The following is a 20,420-nucleotide window of genomic DNA, read 5'->3' as shown; positions in this document are numbered from 1 at the left end:
AGATCAAACATCCACAGATCCACAGATCAAACATTCACAGATCAAACATTCACAGATCAAACATCCACAGATCAAAGAACCACATATCAAACATCCACAGATCAAACATCCACAGATCAAAGAACCAAAAGGTGGTAATATGAATGAGTGACCACCGACAGGAACCAAACACCACCTGAATGAACCCCCAATAACACTCACAGCAATTTCTCAGACTCACAACACACACACACCACCATTTTCTACACACACTCTCTCTCACACACACACGCCAAAACGTATGTCATAACAAGTGGTGAAAAGCAAGTAGTGGAATTAAAATAACTTATTTCCATGTTTTTTGGCTTGAATGAGTGATGTAGCGGGAGTGGTAGCAGATGATGAGCAGCAGTGCCTGTGTTGTGCACCATGATGCTGTTCTATTCCCTCTGTTCTGCTCCATGATGCTGTTATGTTCCCTCTGCTCTGCTCCATGATGCTGTTCTGTTTCCTCTGTTCTGCTCCATGATACTGTTCTATTCCCTCTGCTCTGCTCCATGATACTGTTCTATTTCCTCTGTTCTGCTCCATGATACTGTTCTGTTTCCTCTGCTCTGCTCCATGATACTGTTCTGTTTCCTCTGTTCTGCTCCATGATACTGTTCTGTTTCCTCTGTTCTGCTCCATGATACTGATCTGTTTCCTCTGTTCTGCTCCATGATACTGTTCTGTTTCCTCTGTTCTGCTCCATGATGCTGTTCTGTTTCCTCTGTTCTGCTCCATGATACTGTTCTATTTCCTCTGTTCTGCTCCATGATACTGTTATGTTCCCTCTGTTCTGCTCCATGATGCTGTTCTGTTCCCTCTGTTCTGCTCTGCTCCATGAGACTGTTCTATTCCCACTGCTCTGCTCCATGATGCTGTTCTATTCCCACTGCTCTGCTCCATGATGCTGTTCTGTTCCCTCTGCTCTGCTCTGCTCCATGATGCTGTTCTATTCCCTCTGCTCTGCTCTGCTCCATGATACTGTTCTGTTTCCTCTGTTCTGCTCCACGATACTGTTCTGTTCCCCTTACTCTGCTCCATGATGCTGTTCTGTTTCCTCTGTTCTGCTCCACGATACTGTTCTGTTTCCTCTGCTCTGCTCCATGATGCTGTTCTGTTCCCTCTGTTCTGCTCCATGATGCTGTTCTGTTCCCTCTGCTCTGTTCTGCTCCATGATGCTGTTATGTTCCCACTGCTCTGTTCCATGATGCTGTTCTGTTCCCTCTGTTCTGCTCCATGATGCTGTTCTGTTCCCTCTGCTCTGCTCCATGATGCTGTTCTATTCCCTCTGCTCTGCTCCATGATGCTGTTCTGTTCCCTCTGCTCTGCTCCATGATGCTGTTCTATTCCCTCTGCTCTGCTCCATGATGCTGTTCTGTTCCCTCTGCTCTGCTCCATGATGCTGTTCTATTCCCTCTGCTCTGCTCCATGATACTGTTCTGTTTCCTCTGCTCTGCTCCATGATACTGTTATGTTCCCACTGCTCTGTTCCATGATGCTGTTCTATTCCCTCTGCTCTGCTCCATGATACTGTTCTGTTTCCTCTGTTCTGCTCCATGATACTGTTCTGTTCCCTCTGTTCTGCTCCATGATGCTGGTCAGTTTCCTCTGTTCTGCTCCATGATACTGTTCTGTTTCCTCTGTTCTGCTCCATGATGCTGTTCTGTTCGCTCTGCTCTGCTCCATGCCTCACCTGAGCTGGAACACACATCCACAAGATATATTGGCCAGCCACAGAAGGGGGAGGGGTCTACAATAGGGTCCAGAGCCTGGCAGGCAGCACAGAGCAGAGGCACAGAGGTGGTGTTGATGGGGTGGTTGTTATGATGGTGATGGTAGTGGTAATGATGGTGGTAATGATGGTGGTGTTGGTGATGATGGTGGTGTTGATGATGGTGGTTGTGGTGGTGATGATGGTGGTGGTGTTGATGGGATGGTGGTGTTGATGATGGTGGTGTTGATGATGGTGGTTTTGGTGGTGATGATGGTGTTGATGGTGATGTTTGGGATGGTGTTGATGGTGGTGATGGTTGGGGTGGTGTTGATGATGGTGTTGATGGTGGTGATGATGATGGGGATGGTGGTGATGGTGGTGATGATGATGGTGGTGGTGGTGATGATGATGGTGGTGGTGATGATGGGGATGGTGGTGATGGGGATGGTGGTGTTGATGATGGTGGTGATGTTTGGGATGTTGATGATGGTGGTGGTGTTGATGATGATGATGATGGTTGGGGTGGTGTTGATGATGGTGATGATGGTGGTTGTGGTGGTGATGATGGTGGTGTTGATGATGGTGGTGGTGGTGTTGGTGTTGTGTAGACTGCTGTATAGTGAGGGTATCAGGGAGTCAGCCTACAGGAAAACACACAGGTGGGTTCTTTGTTAGTGTTTTCTTATAACTGTAATGACTCTCAATCTGTTAATAAACAGGAAACAGAATACTCTCTCAAAACCCTCCAGTCTGAAATGCTCTAATACTCCTGTGTCCACATTGAATTACATTTTAAATCAAATTGTTGTTATACTGTGTCAAAACACATATATGTCTCCCTCCCTATGTTTTACGCATCTACAGTAGTTTGGTATCAAATGTTCCCACACTGATATTCCTCTAATACCACATTCTTCCATCCAAATCTGCCGGGGAAAAGACTGGATGGCTGCTGCCAACCACAAGGCCAGGAGGGCACAGTCAGTCACATCTGCAACCGTTTGGGAACACTGCCTTGCTGGGATTACAACAATACATCAGGGTTTGAATTACACACAAACTATTGTTTGTTACTTGAATTCTACGGATGAAAATTGACTGTGTGAGGATGATGGACACACACAGAATGTATATTAAGAGGGAAAACTCCATGCATATGTGTGACTGGTCCCAGATCTGTTTGTACCATTTTACCAGCCACTATCCACTATAGTCATTGGTGTGAAAAGGACCATAGGAGTTGGCAAAAAAGCACAAACAGATCTGGGACCAGGCTAGTCCTTTACAGCAAAGTGGCCACAGGTCCCTTGACGATCTCCAGTAAAATGGGTCTGAGAGGGAAAGAAAAAAGCTGGTCCTCTGCTCAGCACAGAAACCTAGTCCCTTGACAATAACCCTGTCTGACTGATTTATTATGTTTCCTCCCTAAAGACAGAAAGGAAGTGGGTCAGAACAGGAAGTGCAAGTCTAATTGTACTCCCTTTTTAGCTTTTAGCTGGAATTATCTTTACATAGTTTAACACATAGTTGTTAAAATAAACATAATATAGGCCATTTACTGTATATTGTGGCCATTTGTCCAGCTTGAATTTGAACCAATGACTGTAAACAGAACAGACTACAAGCAACAGAATAGCCTGAAGCAACTGCCAGCTGCTTTATGCATATTCATTATAAGACTAGCAGTTTATTTATGAATACAGTGCCATAATGGTATTCCTTTTATATATATATATATAAACAAATCTTACACATTTTTGCTATGTCCATCTCTGAGTAGGCTATTATGTTTGGTTACATTAAATGAGTCAACGCTCACAACATGCCACTGTAGTTTTTGCCATCCTATGCATTGCTGCAGCTCGCTTCTCATACGCAATCCCTGGGTGGGTGGTTGCCATGGTTTCTCGGGTCACATGCGTGGGTTTCCTGTAACCAGCAAGAGCAGCAGAAGATGCCATTTTCATTCAACATACTGAAAGGATTCTCTACATTGCACGTGGATTATAAAACATTCACCGGGCAATTAAGCGTTTTTCCCAGTTTCATTTCTTTCAGTCTCTTGTATTTAGAATTGAACATAATTATTTCGTTATTTGGGAAGCACATTAATTGTACATTTTATTCGTATTTCTCATAGATTTGACATCAGGAATGAGTATAGAAATTCCTGAAGGATTGACGGAGCTGTTGCAGAGCTTTACCGTGGAAGTGTTACGGAATCAGCCGGGAGATTTGCTCGAATTCGCGTTGCAGTATTTCACCCAACTGAAGGACAGTGAGACTACCGGGGCCGCGTTCGGCAATGACCAACATTCGGCCACGCGACCCAGTGGGAAAGCGGTCAATTTCATCGACGAAGCCATGCAGATCGATTCTGAAAATGGAGAGGAAGAGGAGAGTGACGACGAGGAATTCATTGGTAAAGAATAATAACCAAGTGTATATTATATTCTACAGCCAATGGAATGTTGGAATGGAATCCTACAATTGTAATATGTGTTTGCCTCCTAGAGAGAATGTAGCCAGTGGTGTGTGTGTGTGATTAGCATTCGAATTGCTTGCCACATTGTAACAACACTATGGTATTTATTTAGTCTGGGCTGGTATTGCCCATATATGGTCATGCCATGGTGGCTGATTGACGTGCATACTAATGAACATACAGTATAGCTGTGTAGCCTTTGATCTCTAACCGACGGCGTATCCTGATTTCATTTGACATCATTAGGGCGATACAGTGCATTTAGGCCAAGTTACTACAGAGGGAACAAGAGCCTATACAGTCCTCGTGATAAAAATCGCATAAGCATTTTACATTTCATATGCAACAGTATGTTATTGGCTTTGTACAGCTCTGTAGGTCTGAAAGTAAAGCAGTTGGGGGGAAAACGTGTTTGTGACAGGTTAGCAATCCATTACTTAGTGGTTGTGGAGCCTAACTGAAGAGGAAGTCTGGATGCCTGCTATTAGGAGGATAGGCCACCCAGGGCTGCAACTTGCCTGGCTACCCAAACTCCTTCCTCTGGCCAAACGTTACGTCACGCCCACGGACGTTAGTTTTTTCTCGCCAATAAGGGGGTGCGATTAATCTCGCCTGGTCGCCCGTGTAGATGTGTTTTGAACCGGCTGAAAGTTGATTGCATTCGATTTGGAACCAGGTTGCCTCCCGGGCGTGAGCCAGGTGGTGTCCCGCTCTGTCCGTGTCAAAACAAAAGTGACGTAATTATGCACGTGTAGTAATGAGTAGGATTCTTTGTTTTCACATGCAAAAGTGATTGCTTTTGATAAAAACGCATTATCTGCCTTCTCAATGAAAAGTATATAGTTTGAAAATTCTAACATTTTATTTTAAGGAAAATATATGTATTTTTCTGGACAATGCCCCATTCTGCCTTGTTGACAACATGGCCAGAGTGGTGCAGATTACTGTTTGATTTGAGAAGGGCTCTCTTCCCTCCCCACTTTCGCCCGATGACGTGATGGGCCATAGCTCGGTGTAGCCCGGGCCAGATCAATCGAACCACCTCATTGATTGGGGATCTGAGTATCTCCCTGAAGATTCCTAGAATGGAAATCCATTGGAAATCCATTCTAGACCGACTGATTGGTCTCGGAAAACCAATGGGTTGGGCCAGAGCCAGAAAAGAACACAAATGGGTAAAGTGATGTTTTGAAGATTTACCATTGGCTTTGATAATCTGATTGGTTAGAGATGATCCAATCGCTGATGACTTTGTTTTGTACAACACCCCCTAATTTTGACTTCACTACAAACGGACGATAGAGCAGTGGAACAATTCTGTTTGCGTCGTCAGGCAAGGCTGCAACAGGCCTAGGCCTACATTCTCTGTTTATACATTTAACACATGTATATAGAATGGAACAAGCCCCATGCACGATTACTGCTTGCATATAGAATAGAACAAGCCCCATGCACGATTACTGCTTGCATATAGAATAGAACAAGCCCCATGCACGATTACTGCTTGCATATAGAATAGAACAAGCCCCATGCACGATTACTGCTTGCATATAGAATAGAACAAGCCCCATGCACGATTACTGCTTGCATATAGAATAGAACAAGCCCCATGCACGATTACTGCTTGCATATAGAATGGAACAAGCCCCATGCACGATTACTGCTTGCATATAGAATAGAACAAGCCCCATGCACGATTACTGCTTGCATATAGAATAGAACAAGCCCCATGCACGATTACTGCTTGCATATAGAATAGAACAAGCCCCATGCACGATTACTGCTTGCATATAGAATAGAACAAGCCCCATGCACGATTACTGCTTGCATATAGAATAGAACAAGCCCCATGCACGATTACTGCTTGCATATAGAATAGAACAAGCCCCATGCACGATTACTGCTTGCATATAGAATAGAACAAGCCCCATGCACGATTACTGCTTGCATATAGAATAGAACAAGCCCCATGCACGATTACTGCTTGCATATAGAATGGAACAAGCCCCATGCACGATTACTGCTTGCATATAGAATAGAACAAGCCCCATGCACGATTACTGCTTGCATATAGAATAGAACAAGCCCCATGCACGATTACTGCTTGCATATAGAATAGAACAAGCCCCATGCACGATTACTGCTTGCATATAGAATAGAACAAGCCCCATGCACGATTACTGCTTGCATATAGAATAGAACAAGCCCCATGCACGATTACTGCTTGCATATAGAATAGAACAAGCCCCATGCACGATTACTGCTTGCATATAGAATGGAACAAGCCCCATGCACGATTACTGCTTGCATATAGAATAGAACAAGCCCCATGCACGATTACTGCTTGCATATAGAATAGAACAAGCCCCATGCACGATTACTGCTTGCATATAGAATAGAACAAGCCCCATGCACGATTACTGCTTGCATATAGAATAGAACAAGCCCCATGCAGGATTACTGCTTGCATATAGAATAGAACAAGCCCCATGCACGATTACTGCTTGCATATAGAATGGAACAAGCCCCATGCACGATTACTGCTTGCATATAGAATAGAACAAGCCCCATGCACGATTACTGCTTGCATATAGAATAGAACAAGCCCCATGCACGATTACTGCTTGCATATAGAATGGAACAAGCCCCATGCACGATTACTGCTTGCATATAGAATGGAACAAGCCCCATGCACGATTACTGCTTGCATATAGAATAGAACAAGCCCCATGCACGATTACTGCTTGCATATAGAATAGAACAAGCCCCATGCAGGATTACTGCTTGCATATAGAATAGAACAAGCCCCATGCACGATTACTGCTTGCATATAGAATAGAACAAGCCCCATGCACGATTACTGCTTGCATATAGAATAGAACAAGCCCCATGCACGATTACTGCTTGCATATAGAATAGAACAAGCCCCATGCACGATTACTGCTTGCATATAGAATAGAACAAGCCCCATGCACGATTACTGCTTGCATATAGAATGGAACAAGCCCCATGCACGATTACTGCTTGCATATAGAATAGAACAAGCCCCATGCACGATTACTGCTTGCATATAGAATAGAACAAGCCCCATGCACGATTACTGCTTGCATATAGAATAGAACAAGCCCCATGCACGATTACTGCTTGCATATAGAATAGAACAAGCCCCATGCACGATTACTGCTTGCATATAGAATAGAACAAGCCCCATGCACGATTACTGCTTGCATATAGAATGGAACAAGCCCCATGCACGATTACTGCTTGCATATAGAATAGAACAAGCCCCATGCACGATTACTGCTTGCATATAGAATAGAACAAGCCCCATGCACGATTACTGCTTGCATATAGAATGGAACAAGCCCCATGCACGATTACTGCTTGCATATAGAATGGAACAAGCCCCATGCACGATTACTGCTTGCATATAGAATAGAACAAGCCCCATGCACGATTACTGCTTGCATATAGAATAGAACAAGCCCCATGCAGGATTACTGCTTGCATATAGAATAGAACAAGCCCCATGCACGATTACTGCTTGCATATAGAATAGAACAAGCCCCATGCACGATTACTGCTTGCATATAGAATAGAACAAGCCCCATGCACGATTACTGCTTGCATATAGAATAGAACAAGCCCCATGCACGATTACTGCTTGCATATAGAATAGAACAAGCCCCATGCACGATTACTGCTTGCATATAGAATAGAACAAGCCCCATGCACGATTACTGCTTGCATATAGAATAGAATAGACTAGAAGAGAGAAGATAAGACCTTGGCTGATGCAGAAATGCTACATGCAGCCAATGCCACATTACTCCCATGAGCCCTTGGCCCTGACACAGTATCACCACAATGTTCTGTTCTGTTTGTTATAATAGTGGGACAAAAACACATGTCAGGGTTCCCTACATGGTGGCCCGCAGATGGTTTTATTTGCCCCCCCCCCCCAAGTTTTCTGAGCAAAAAAAATAAATATTGTTGTTTTATTGTTGGACATTAAACTGTGAAAACACCAGCGAATCAGCTCCAAGTGATTTTAATTTTGGAAATCTTTGGTCCAAAGTGTTCCCATGCATAATAGAGAGATATATGTGATATCGTATACAAATGTAAGCAACGTTTGAAATTATTATGTTTTAGTCAAATATTATATCTGTTTTGGCTTCTTGCGGTCAATTTGCAGTCTACAAATGATTTGTAATTATGTTCCGGCCCCCTGACCATCCGCTTAAAAACAATTGGCTTGTGGCTGAATCTAGTTGATTATCTCTGACATGCAGAGATAATATATATATCTCTTTGTAGATTTATGTTGGTGCGACATGCATATGGTATTGTGGGAAGTTGTGCCTCCTGGGTTTCCGTAGTCAGTGAATCTAAAGTAAACAGTCTGAGCTCATCACAGACTTGAGTTCCATCTGGCTTCGACCCATCACGTGTCTGCGTCTGATTATTATTTTATAAACAATTAGTAATGTAGCTATGGTACAGACCCTGAGAGCTGGTTGTTTCAGGACAGGTGCAGTCAGGTGCATTCAATCTTCCTGTTACTGGCAAGCCTTGACTGCACTTTTCATGGCCCGTGAGAGGACCTATAATTCCCCCTTACATAACACAACTAACCCAAGCCCTCAGTTCATAATTATATTTAGACGAGAGAGAGAGAGGGGAAGAGAGAGAGAGAGGCTGGCTAACTAGGTATTCATGGATGAGATGAGACCTCTTACCTAATGGATTTTTCATGTGGAGGTATTGTTCTAGTGCGAAGTGTTTTTAAATTGCTTTGGTTCAGTGATGCTTTAAATTCATTCTCAATTTAAATTTTGTTCAGAGAAGCAAAATGCAATTCAAAGGACTCAGCTGTTCCCTGTTATGAGTTTTAGGTCAGCAAAGGGTGTGTGCATACCTGGTTTTATGTAGAGCCAAAGATATAGTAGAGAGAGTTTGGACAGTTTGATGTATTATGATGCATTTACATAACACCACCAATTCTATGGCAGCCATGTTAGCTCTGCATGGGCAATATTGACCAATAGCAGTTATGGTTTACCTGGTTTGATGGAGTTATCAAAGAGAGAGGATATGCATTAAGCATTAGGTCTCGTCTGTGATTGACATTTTGTTATAACAATCCACAGTAGATCAAATGTCCTTTTCACCCATTATTCAGTTGCCAGCTTTGACACATTTCTCAGAACACGTCTTCTGTATGGTATCACTGCAATATTGGAAGTCCTCTTTCTTTCTTTGGCCTTAACGGAATGTAATCCGATATGAATCTGATTTGAATCCTATATGAATCCTATATGAATCCTATATGAATCCGATATGAATCTGATTTGAATCTGATTTGAATCCGATTTGAATCTGATTTGAATCTGATTTGAATCTGATATGAATCTGATATGAATCTGATTTGAATCCTATACGAATTCTAAATGAATCTTATATGAATCCTAAATGAATCTTATATGAATCCTATATGAATCCTAAATGAATCCTATATGATGACCTAACATTTTGCTTTGCTCTTATTTCAGCTCCAGTGATGAGTCGATTCATTAGAAGAGCATCAGGTGAGTGTGTTACATCTGTTGTTATGTCAGGTGTGCAGTGGTGGAAAAAGTACCCAATTGTCATACTTGAGTAAAAGTAAAGATAAAGTAATAGAAAATGACTTAAGTAAAAGTGAAAGTCACCCAGTAAAATACTACTTGAGTAAAAGTATATGGTTTTAAATATACTTAAGTATCAAAAATAAATGTAATTGCTAAAATATACTTAAGCAAATTTTCTGTCCATTAAAATAACATCAAATTGATCAGAAATACAGTGTAGACATTGTTAATGTTGTAAATGACTATTGTAGCTGGAAACTGAAGATGTTTTATGGAATATCTACATAGGCGTACAGAGGCCCATTATCAGCAACCATCACTCCTGTGTTCCAATGGCACGTTGTGTTAGCTAATCCAAGTGTATCATTTTAAAAGGCTAATTGATCTAACCAGTATAGAAAGAGGAGTGGGAGGCCCCGGTGCACAACTGAGCAAGAGGACAAGTACATTAGAGTGTCTAGTTTGAGAAACAGACACCTCACAAGTCCTCAAAAGGGAGCTTTATTAAATAGTACCCTCAAAACACCAGTCTCAACGTCAACAGTGAAGAGATAACTCCGAGATGCTGGCCTTCTAGGCAGAGTTGTAAAGAAAAAGCCAAATCTCAGACTGGCCAATAAAAAGAAAAGATTAAGATGGGAAAAAGAACACAGACACTGGACAGAGGAACTCTGCCGAGAAGGCCAGCATCCCGAAGTCGCCTCTTCACTGTTGAGACTGGTGTTTTGTGGGTACTATTTAATGAAGCTGCCAGTTGAGGACTTGTGAGGCGTCTGTTTCTCAAACTAGACACTCTAATGTACTTGTTCTCTTGCTCAGTTGTGCACCGGGGCCTCCCACTCCTCTTTCTATTCTGGTTAGAGTCAGTTTGCGCTGTTCTGTGAAGTTAGTAGTACACAGTGTTGTACGAGATCTTCAGTTTGTTGGCAATTTCTCGCGTGGAATAGCCTTAATTTCTCAGAACAAGAATAGACTGACGTGTTTCAGAAGAAAGTTCTTTGTTTCTGGCCATTTTGAGCCTGTAATCGAACCCACAAATGCTGATGCTTCAGATACTCAACTAGTCTAAAGAAGGCCAGTTTTATTACAACAATTTTCAGCTGTGCTAACATAATTGCAAAAGGGTTTTCTAATGATCAATTAGCCTTTTAAAATGATAAACCTGGATTAGCTAACACAACATGCCAGTGGAACACAGGAGTGATGGTTGCTGATAATGGGCCTCTGTACGCCTATGTAGATATTCCATAAAAATCTTCTGTTTCCAGCTACAATAGTCATTTACAACATTAACAATGTCTACACTGTATTTCTGGTCAAGGACAAAAATGTGCTTTTCTTTCAAAAACAAGGACATTTCTAAGTGACCCCACACTTTTGAACGGTAGTGTACATTATTTTCTTTGGGAATGTAGTGAAGTAAAAGTTGTCAAACATATAAATAGTAAAGTACAGATACCCAACGAAAACGACTTAAGTAGTACTTTAAAGTATTTTTACTGAAGTACTTTACACCACTGCAGGTGTATTACTACTGGGCTGGAACAAAAGCCAAAAGCTTAGCTTCTCAACCGTGAGATACCCATTCCCAGAGAGCCTGAAGTCAGCAGTCATTCAGTCAGCAGTCATTCAGTCAGCAGTCATTCAGTCAGCAGTCATTCAGTCAACACCCCATTGTCTGTTTATAGAACAACATGGCACCATTTCAATAATTGACATGCTTTTACCAGGAATGTTCTATCTTCTACAGTACAGCACTAACTCTGTCTGGCCTCTTCGTTCAGTCAGCGGTCTACCTATAAAACAAACCTTTAAATCTCGTATCAAGGATACCTTCTGAAGTTACACTGACAGTCAGGCTGCACTTAATTTTTTCTTAAATGTAACTGATATGGAAAAATTTGAGGTATTAAAACACAGAGGTCATTAAGCATAACTGTGTCTCCACTGTGTTTCATTTGGCCTCTCTGCTTACAGTAGAGACAACGGTGGTAATTAATCTCTATCTCCCATCAGAGAAGAACAGGAAGGAAATGAATCAGTGAACGATGTAGGGTGACATGAGTTCAAACCAGGTGCAGGAGGACACTGTTGAGATGAGGATCTATCCTAGTTTCCTGTGTGGGAGCTTGAGGTTATACAGACAGACAGAGGAGTGACTGTACCATTATCTGCATGGTTGGTAACAGGATGGTTGGCTGGAGGCATGTAGGAGCTTATGGGCTAGGCTGGTCAACCATACTGGTTGCTGCGCTCACCGGCCTCGCTGATAGGCTGGTCAACCATACTGGTTGCTGCACTCACCGGCCTCGCTGATAGGCTGGTCAACCATACTGGTTGCTGCGCTCACCGGCCTCGCTGATAGGCTGGTCAACCATACTGGTTGCTGCGCTCACCGGCCTCGCTGATAGGCTGGTCAACCATACTGGTTGCTGCGCTCACCGGCCTCGCTGATAGGCTGGTCAACCATACTGGTTGCTGCGCTCACCGGCCTCGCTGATAGGCTGGTCAACCATACTGGTTGCTGCGCTCACCGGCCTCGCTGATAGGCTGGTCAACCATACTGGTTGCTGCGCTCACCGGCCTCGCTGATAGGCTGGTCAACCATACTGACTCATGCCAGCAGTAAGGGAGTGTAAGAGGTCTTCAGGGGAGGTTGGGGTCAAGATACCTGTTTTGTTCTTGTGTGGTACAGGAGAAGTCCACACACTGCAACAAAAAAAAACGGTCTTCAGGCTCTATATATAAAAAAAAAAGCATATTTATTTTACATAATGAAAAATTATAGTGTGATTCCTTTCGAATGGAAAAGTATAAATAATGTCTAGTCGCCAAATACAATATAGGTTATGTGTAAACAATAGATATGCGCTTTGTCATTGACAAGTAGAAGGACTGAGCTCTGGTCCAGTTGTTCTGATATGTTTTAAAGAGGCTTTAATATGTCTACTGAATCTCTCTGTGATGTCATGGAGCATCGAGCACGTTTACAGGAAGGAGATCATATCTACATGTTTATACAAATGTCACGTTGATGAAACCCCCACACTTTAAACAATGGTGTGGTGTTAAGTATATCACAAAGACTCTTAATCTCAGCAGAATTAGACAGTTGCTTATATGACTGGGATAAGTGGGATCATGGTAGAAATCCTGTTAAACTCCCAGAATCCAACTCTCACCCCATATAGTCTTGGATCTTTTAACATGGACTATCTTAGATTGTTTTATTTACCATTTGTATGGCTTCAGAATGACTATGTCTTTTAACAGAACCTTTCTGCTTAATGTATTGTATTGTATTTTAAGTGAATGTGAATGTCTTGCAGTAACTTTCATTCATCTCTTCTATCACACAGTTTGTGCCGAGGCGTTCAACCCTGATGAAGACGAGGAAGACAAAGAACAGAGGGTAAGATGGCCCAGACAGACAGAGGAGTGACTGTACCACTTCAAAATAGTGTTACTGTACAACTGAAAACTAAGTATTACAGAGGAACTACAGGATACAGGATCTTGATTCCACTTGATATTGTACTTGATTAGTATTGGAGGTAGTGTACGGGGTAGGTATGAGTTATGGTGGTATCATGTTAATGACGTTTCCGCTTGAAATGTCTCTCTGTGAATAACACGAGTGGCGTGTGTGTTTTCCCAGGTCACCCATCCTAAAACAGACGAACAGAGACAGAGACTACAGGAGGCTTGCAGAGACATCCTGCTGTTCAAAAACCTGGACCCGGTAAACTGAAGAAATATTCCCTCATTTTAGGCTGAGTGGGCCTCTCTGCCCCTCCACCCACTGGCTGCTGTGATTCAATGGACTGACATACTCTGTACACACACACAAACACACACACACACACACACACACACACACACACACACACACACACACACACACACACACACACACACACACACACACACACACACACACACACACACACACACACACACACACACACAAAATACACACACAAACAAACACACACATTGGCACATGTATGCACACACACACTAACTGTACACAGAAAACAGAACAGACCGTAGCCCGGGGCCTGTAACTTTGTCATGGCCCAGTGCACTGTGGGAGTTTTTTTAGCTAGTTATTTTGAAATACTGTAACAGCATGTAGAGAGGAATCAAGTTCAAGTATTCATTTATCTTACATACTGTACTGTGATGATGCTGTGGCATATGTAATGGGTAATGTGGCCTTACTATTACAAATACTCAATACAATGTTGGTTTTCTAATTGAATATACTTCTAGTTTAATATAATCCACAGGTCTTTGATTCAGTTTGAATTGTTATTTATTGTTTTGTTTTCTCATATCACAGGAACAATTTTCCCAAGTACTGGATGCCATGTTTGAGAAGTTCCTTGAGGTAGGAGAACATATCATAGATGAAGATGCCGATGGCGACAACTTCTACGTCATTGAAAGGTAATTCTGTAGTAGCAACCTCGTCAAGAGGTTTGGATCTCTTGGCTCAACGGTTAAAGGGGATACTTTGGGATGTTAGCAATGATGCCCTTTGTCTACTTCAGATTAACTTTGTTATGTCTCTGTGTTCAGTAGGAAGGAAGTTAGAGGTAGTTTAGCATGCTAGCAGATAGTCATAGACTTCTAGTTATTGTGCTAACGCTAGTTAGCATTGGCTTGCGAAACTACTAACTTCCTTCATACTGGACTGACATTGGACTGACAGCCGGCCGGGGGTTACTTCCCAAATTTGTTACATTACATCACAGTATATTTGGCAATAGTTTCATTTCAGTTAATCATTTCAGCTAGGGTAAACACTATGATGGGAAAGTGCTAGTTGCACCACACTTCCCCAAGCCATCTTGTGCTCAGTGTGTACATGTATATTTTAAACTGTAGAGCTTTGTGTTTTATGCTGTAAGTGGTTTAAAACATTGTGCGCTGCTATTTTGACAAGGTCTCTCTTGTAAAAGAGATTTGTTCATCTCAATGAGACTAACCTGGTAAAAAAACAAGGTCCAAGAAAGATCACAGTATTTGTCTTGAAAGGACTGTTATATGATCCAATTGGCTCTCTCCATCTCGCTCTCTCTCTCTCTCCCTCTTCCCCCTCCATTTCTCTCTCTCTCTTCCCCTTCATCTCTCTCACTCTCTCCCTCTCCATATCTCTTTCTCTCCATATTTCTCTCTCCCTCTTCCCCCTCCATCTCTCTCTCTCTCCATCCCCCTCCATCTCGCTCTCTCTTCCCTCTCCATATCTCTCTCTCTTACTCTCTCCCTCTTCCCTCTTCCCTCTCCATCTCTCTCTCTCTCTCTCTCTCTCTCTCTCTCTCTCTCTCTCTCTCTCTCTCTCTCTCTCTCTCTCACACAGAGGGACCTTTGACATCTATATGAGGGTTGATGGTGTAGAGAAGACCGTGGGAGCCTATGATAACAGGGGAAGCTTTGGGGAGCTGGCCCTGATGTACAACACCCCCAGGGCTGCTACCATCATCTCCACCTCGCCCGGAGCCCTCTGGTGCCTGGTGAGTGGATGCTCTTCAGTTCCCTAAACTGTTTCTCATAGTACATGCAGTGCCAGACAGTACTGAACCGTGCATATTCTCTTATGGGGTAGCAGCTGTCTGACAGTTTTCGGGAGGAAACTGGCATTGTGATGAATGGCTCAGTTGTCAATGTGTCAGGGATCACGTTCATTTATATGGACTCACTCTATTGTAAGTTGCTTATAGGTACATTATCCTCCGATGGGTACATTGCCAGAATTCTGCCTCTGTGTATTTAGCTGTGGAGAAACAGCTGAGAAAGCTCAGTGAGATAAAAGAACCGTTTCTGTACAAAGTGCTTCCTAGAATCTGTACTCTCTGAGTTGGAAGCATTGGACTGTACATTAGCAGCACATGTGTCCTTTCCCAGGTGTTTAACCCCAGATGCTCACAGACCATAATATAATGACATGATATAATAATACTTCTGCTGTTTTTTGTGGGAAATCTTGACATGTGTTTAATGATAAAGCTCCCTCTGCTGGACAATATTATGTTGGACACAGGGACAGAATGTTTAGAGAAACTCTAGGAGTGGTAATGGAGTACTGTACTAGTAAACGAAAAACAATCACAAATTGTGGACTGTGTGCGTCTTGAATATACACTGAGACACAAAACATGAATCTTTCCATGACATAGACTAACCAGGTGAATCCAGGTGAACGCTATTGTCCCTTATTGATGTCACTTGTTAAATCCACTTCAATCAGTGTAGATGAAAAGGAGGGGACAGGTTAAAGAATGAGTTTTAAGCCTTGAGACAGTTGAGTCATGTATTGTGTATGTGTGTCATTCAGAGGTTGAGTGGGAAAAAACAAAAGTTTTAAGTGCCTTTGAACGGCGTATGGTAGTAGATGTCAGGCGCACCGCTTTGTGTCAAGAACTGCAACGTTGCTGGGTTTTTCCACGCTCATCAGTTTCCTGTGTGTATCAAGAATGGTCCACCACCCCAAGGACATCCAGCCAACTTGACACAACTGTGGGAAGCATTGGAGTCAACATGAGCCAGCATCACTATGGAACGCTTTCCGTACATTGTAGAGTCTATGCCCCTCATGCAACTCAGTATTAGGAAGGAGTTCCTAATGTTTGGTAAACTCAGTGTATCTACCAATGCCAGACATCGACATGACTTGTTGTTTTCATCCTACCATTAGAAATGATTGATCTACTGTTTTCATCCTACCATTAGAAATGATTGATCTACTCTGTTTTCATCCTACCATTAGAAATGACTGATCTACTGTTTTCATCCTACCATTAGAAATGATTGATCTACTCTGTTTTCATCCTACCATTAGAAATGATTGATCTACCCTGTTTTCATCCTACCATTAGAAATGACTGATCTACTGTTTTCATCCTACCATTAGAAATGATTGATCTACTCTGTTTTCATCCTACCATTAGAAATGACTGATCTACTGTTTTCATCCTACCATTAGAAATGACTGATCTACTGTTTTCATCCTACCATTAGAAATGATTGATGTACTCTGTTTTCATACTACCATTAGAAATTATTGATCTACTGTTTTCATCCTACCATTAGAAATGACTGATCTACTGTTTTCATCCTACCATTAGAAATGACTGATCTACTGTTTTCATCCTACCATTAGAAATTATTGATCTACTGTTTTCATCCTACCATTAGAAATTATTGATCTACTCTGTTTTCATCCTACCATTAGAAATGACTGATCTACCCTGTTTTCATCCTACCATTAGAAATGCATCAATCTACTGTTTTCATCCTACCATTAGAAATGACTGATCTACTGTTTTCATCCTACCATTAGAAATTATTGATCTACTCTGTTTTCATCCTACCATTAGAAATGACTGATCTACTGTTTTCATCCTACCATTAGAAATGATTGATGTACTCTGTTTTCATACTACCATTAGAAATGACTGATCTACTGTTTTCATACTACCATTAGAAATTATTGATGTACTCTGTCGTCTGCAGGATCGTCTGACATTCAGGAGGATCATAGTGAAGAACAACGCGATGAAGAGGAGACTGTACGAGGAGTTGATTGAATCACTTCCACTGTTAACATCATTAGAGGTACAGTATAGATATCTCTTCCTGTTTGTTATGTATAGCCTGGTCCCAGACCTGTTTGTGCTGTTTAGCCAACTCCTATGGTTGTTTAGCATGACAATGACCATATGAGTTGGCAAGACGGCAGGTCTCAGACTTTGCTACTTTCTTTCTCTTTACCAATAGAATCTAAAGTGTATTTTAAAGTAAAACCAACTGATCCATTTGAAACCAATCTCAAACCCACTTTTTTCCCCCACAGCTCTCAGAGAGAATGAAGGTGGTGGATGTGTTGTCTTCTAGAGCCTTCTGCGATGGAGAACAGATCATCTCTCAGGTATTTATACATCTCAGTCTTACGTTCTAAATGATCCCACCGTTTGTATGCATCATGTATGTTATGTTCCCGATCCCTAACTAGAACAGACTTCTTTCAGTCATTCTTTGTTATGTATTTGTTATTCTCCATTTGAACACAATCCTGTATCTTCTGTTACAGGGTGATCTAGCAGATTGTTTTTATATAGTTGAATCTGGGCAAGTTAGAATCGCCATGAAGAGAACCAGGGTAAGTTTGCATTGTTCTGTGATGATTTTTAAAATAAAAGTAGTTTGTGTATGCACCATCAAAATACATGTTTACTTTGGACAGATTTGTGGGATTTAATGTCGTTTATGTTGCTTTCTTATGTCTTCTCTCTCTAGACGAAAAAGGACCAAGAGGATGTGGATATAGCTACATGCTCCAGGGGGCAGTACTTTGGAGAACTGGCCCTCGTCACCAACAAACCCAGAGCTGCTTCAGCCTACGCTGTGGGAAGTGTCAAGTGTTTAGGTACTGCCTTTACTACACCGTATGTTCTGTTTGACTTCCTGTTTCAGTCCATGACAGAACTGTATGTCTTAGTGAAAGCACCAGCTTTTGAGAGAAGCACTTCTGTATTTATGTGAAAGCCAACAAAAGCCTTCTCTGCCATTCACTTGTTGTGACATGGTAACACTTTACATTACAGCGTGGAATAGAGGGGTATTATAGCATGATCATATAGTGGAGTTTTGTTCATGTGGATCCTTTTTAGGATGTGATGTGAGGACAGCTCTACTTACAATCACACTGCTTCCCATCCTGTGTATTGACACCTCTCTTGTGTCTACCAGTTATGGCTTCCCATCCTGTGTATTGACACCTCTCTTGTTTCTACCAGTTATGGCTTCCCATCCTGTGTATTGACACCTCTCTTGTGTTTACCAGTTATGGCTTCCCATCCTGTGTATTGACACCTCTCCTCTTGTGTTTACCAGTTATGGCTTCCCATCCTGTGTATTGACACCTCTCCTCTTGTGTTTACCAGTTATGGCTTCCCATCCTGTGTATTGACACCTCTCCTCTTGTGTTTACCAGTTATGGCTTCCCATCCTGTGTCTTGACACCTCTCTTGTGTCTACCAGTTATGGCTTCCCATCCTGTGTCTTGACACCTCTCTTGTGTTTACCAGTTATGGCTTCCCATCCTGTGTATTGACACCTCTCCTCTTGTGTTTACCAGTTATGGCTTCCCATCCTGTGTATTGACACCTCTCCTCTTGTGTTTACCAGTTATGGCTTCCCATCCTGTGTATTGACACCTCTCCTCTTGTGTTTACCAGTTATGGCTTCCCATCCTGTGTATTGACACCTCTCCTCTTGTGTTTACCAGTTATGGCTTCCCATCCTGTGTCTTGACACCTCTCTTGTGTTTACCAGTTATGGACGTGCAGGCGTTTGAGAGGTTGCTGGGCCCCTGCATGGACATCATGAAGAGAAACATTGCAAATTACGAAGAGCAGCTGGTTACTCTGTTTGAATGTAGCACCACTGACATTGAGGAGATTAACCCATGAAAAGCAGAAGGGTAAAAAGACAGTGAGATGCACGATGACGATGTGATAAATTGGTTGGTGGGAAGTGGAAAAAGTATTGTCACTTCATGTGTAACTTTTCCATATCTACCTTTTGTAAAGTATTGTTTTCTTTCAGAAACAGGAAGCACAGTACGTTAGATAGGTAGTAAGAAACATACAGGATCAATTCCAGATAACATACAATGGTTTTTGAAGGATCGTTTACATGGGAGTAATATTTTTATTGAAGCAAAAATATCTGTGTTATTCCAAAACGTAAATGTTCATAAGTTCTGTCCTCACAACTTTCCTTTTAGGATTTATTTTTATTTTTACAAATGTACATTTTATTATATTTATCAAAGACATTTTAAGTCACTTGTTTGTATATTATTGATCACTATTATGTTATGTAAAATATAAATTGGCCTTTTCAGATTCTCTGATAATGTCATGTTTCTTCAAAAATCTTGTGCCAAAGGTCATTACATCCTTACTAGATTATGAGTGTGTAAACAAATCGCGATCATCCATACCTTGCACATTAAAGTGTTCATAATTTGATATTTTCATGTTGACATAATTTTCAGTAAAGATGTTGGTTCATACTGTACATTGTAGGCTAGGGGATACCCAGGGGAACTATGTCCTTTCTGGCTTCAACAACAATGTTAAACAGTTGTACCAACAAATAGTGCCATAAAATTCAAGGGACGAATTGAACAATGTGATTTTCTATCGTTGCACTCTGGTATGGCCGACGTGGTGTTTACAGAGTTAAGAATCTTATTACTGACATACAGGACCAGTCAAAAGGTTGAACACACCGACTCATTCCAGGGTTTTTCTTTCTTTTTGACTATTTTCTACATAAACATTTTCTACATAGAAAATAGTAAAAAATAAAGAACCTGGAATGAGTAGATATCTTCAAACATTTTACTTTTATTTTACAACAGACTTTATTATAGTTTGTGACTTTTTATTTTCTATATCAGATGTATTTTTTTTGTCTTCTAAAACATGTGATTTAAAGTCCCTGAACATGTCTTTTGTGTACTGTAATACATTCTCTGCTGTGTGGATTT

General features: G+C 41.7%; 1 protein-coding gene and 1 long non-coding RNA gene across 2 annotated transcripts; one reads left to right on the top strand and one right to left on the bottom strand.

Moving 5' to 3' along the window:
• Positions 1 to 3,371: 3,371 nt before the first annotated feature.
• On the bottom strand, positions 3,372 to 4,051 carry LOC139584246 (uncharacterized). The gene is made up of 2 exons (XR_011676740.1): positions 3,943 to 4,051; positions 3,372 to 3,667 (listed from the first exon to the last, which is right to left on the bottom strand). It is a non-coding gene; the product is annotated as an uncharacterized lncRNA (long non-coding RNA).
• On the top strand, positions 3,704 to 19,773 carry LOC139584245 (cAMP-dependent protein kinase type II-beta regulatory subunit-like). Its single transcript, XM_071415861.1, has 11 exons — positions 3,704 to 4,160; positions 9,779 to 9,814; positions 13,216 to 13,268; positions 13,515 to 13,598; positions 14,202 to 14,308; positions 15,222 to 15,375; positions 17,375 to 17,476; positions 17,715 to 17,789; positions 17,952 to 18,020; positions 18,158 to 18,287; positions 19,196 to 19,773. The coding sequence occupies exons 1-11, from the start codon at positions 3,893 to 3,895 to the stop codon at positions 19,330 to 19,332; spliced, it is 1,215 nt and encodes a 404-aa protein (XP_071271962.1). The 5' UTR covers positions 3,704 to 3,892; the 3' UTR covers positions 19,333 to 19,773.
• The last annotated feature ends 647 nt before the right edge of the window (positions 19,774 to 20,420 follow it).

The sequence above is a fragment of the Salvelinus alpinus genome, chromosome 9 (genome assembly GCF_045679555.1).
Source record: "Salvelinus alpinus chromosome 9, SLU_Salpinus.1, whole genome shotgun sequence".
In the NCBI taxonomy this organism is placed as follows: domain Eukaryota; kingdom Metazoa; phylum Chordata; class Actinopteri; order Salmoniformes; family Salmonidae; genus Salvelinus; species Salvelinus alpinus.
The sequence above is the reverse complement of the archived record's forward strand: the minus strand, read 5'-3'. Positions and strand labels throughout refer to the sequence as shown.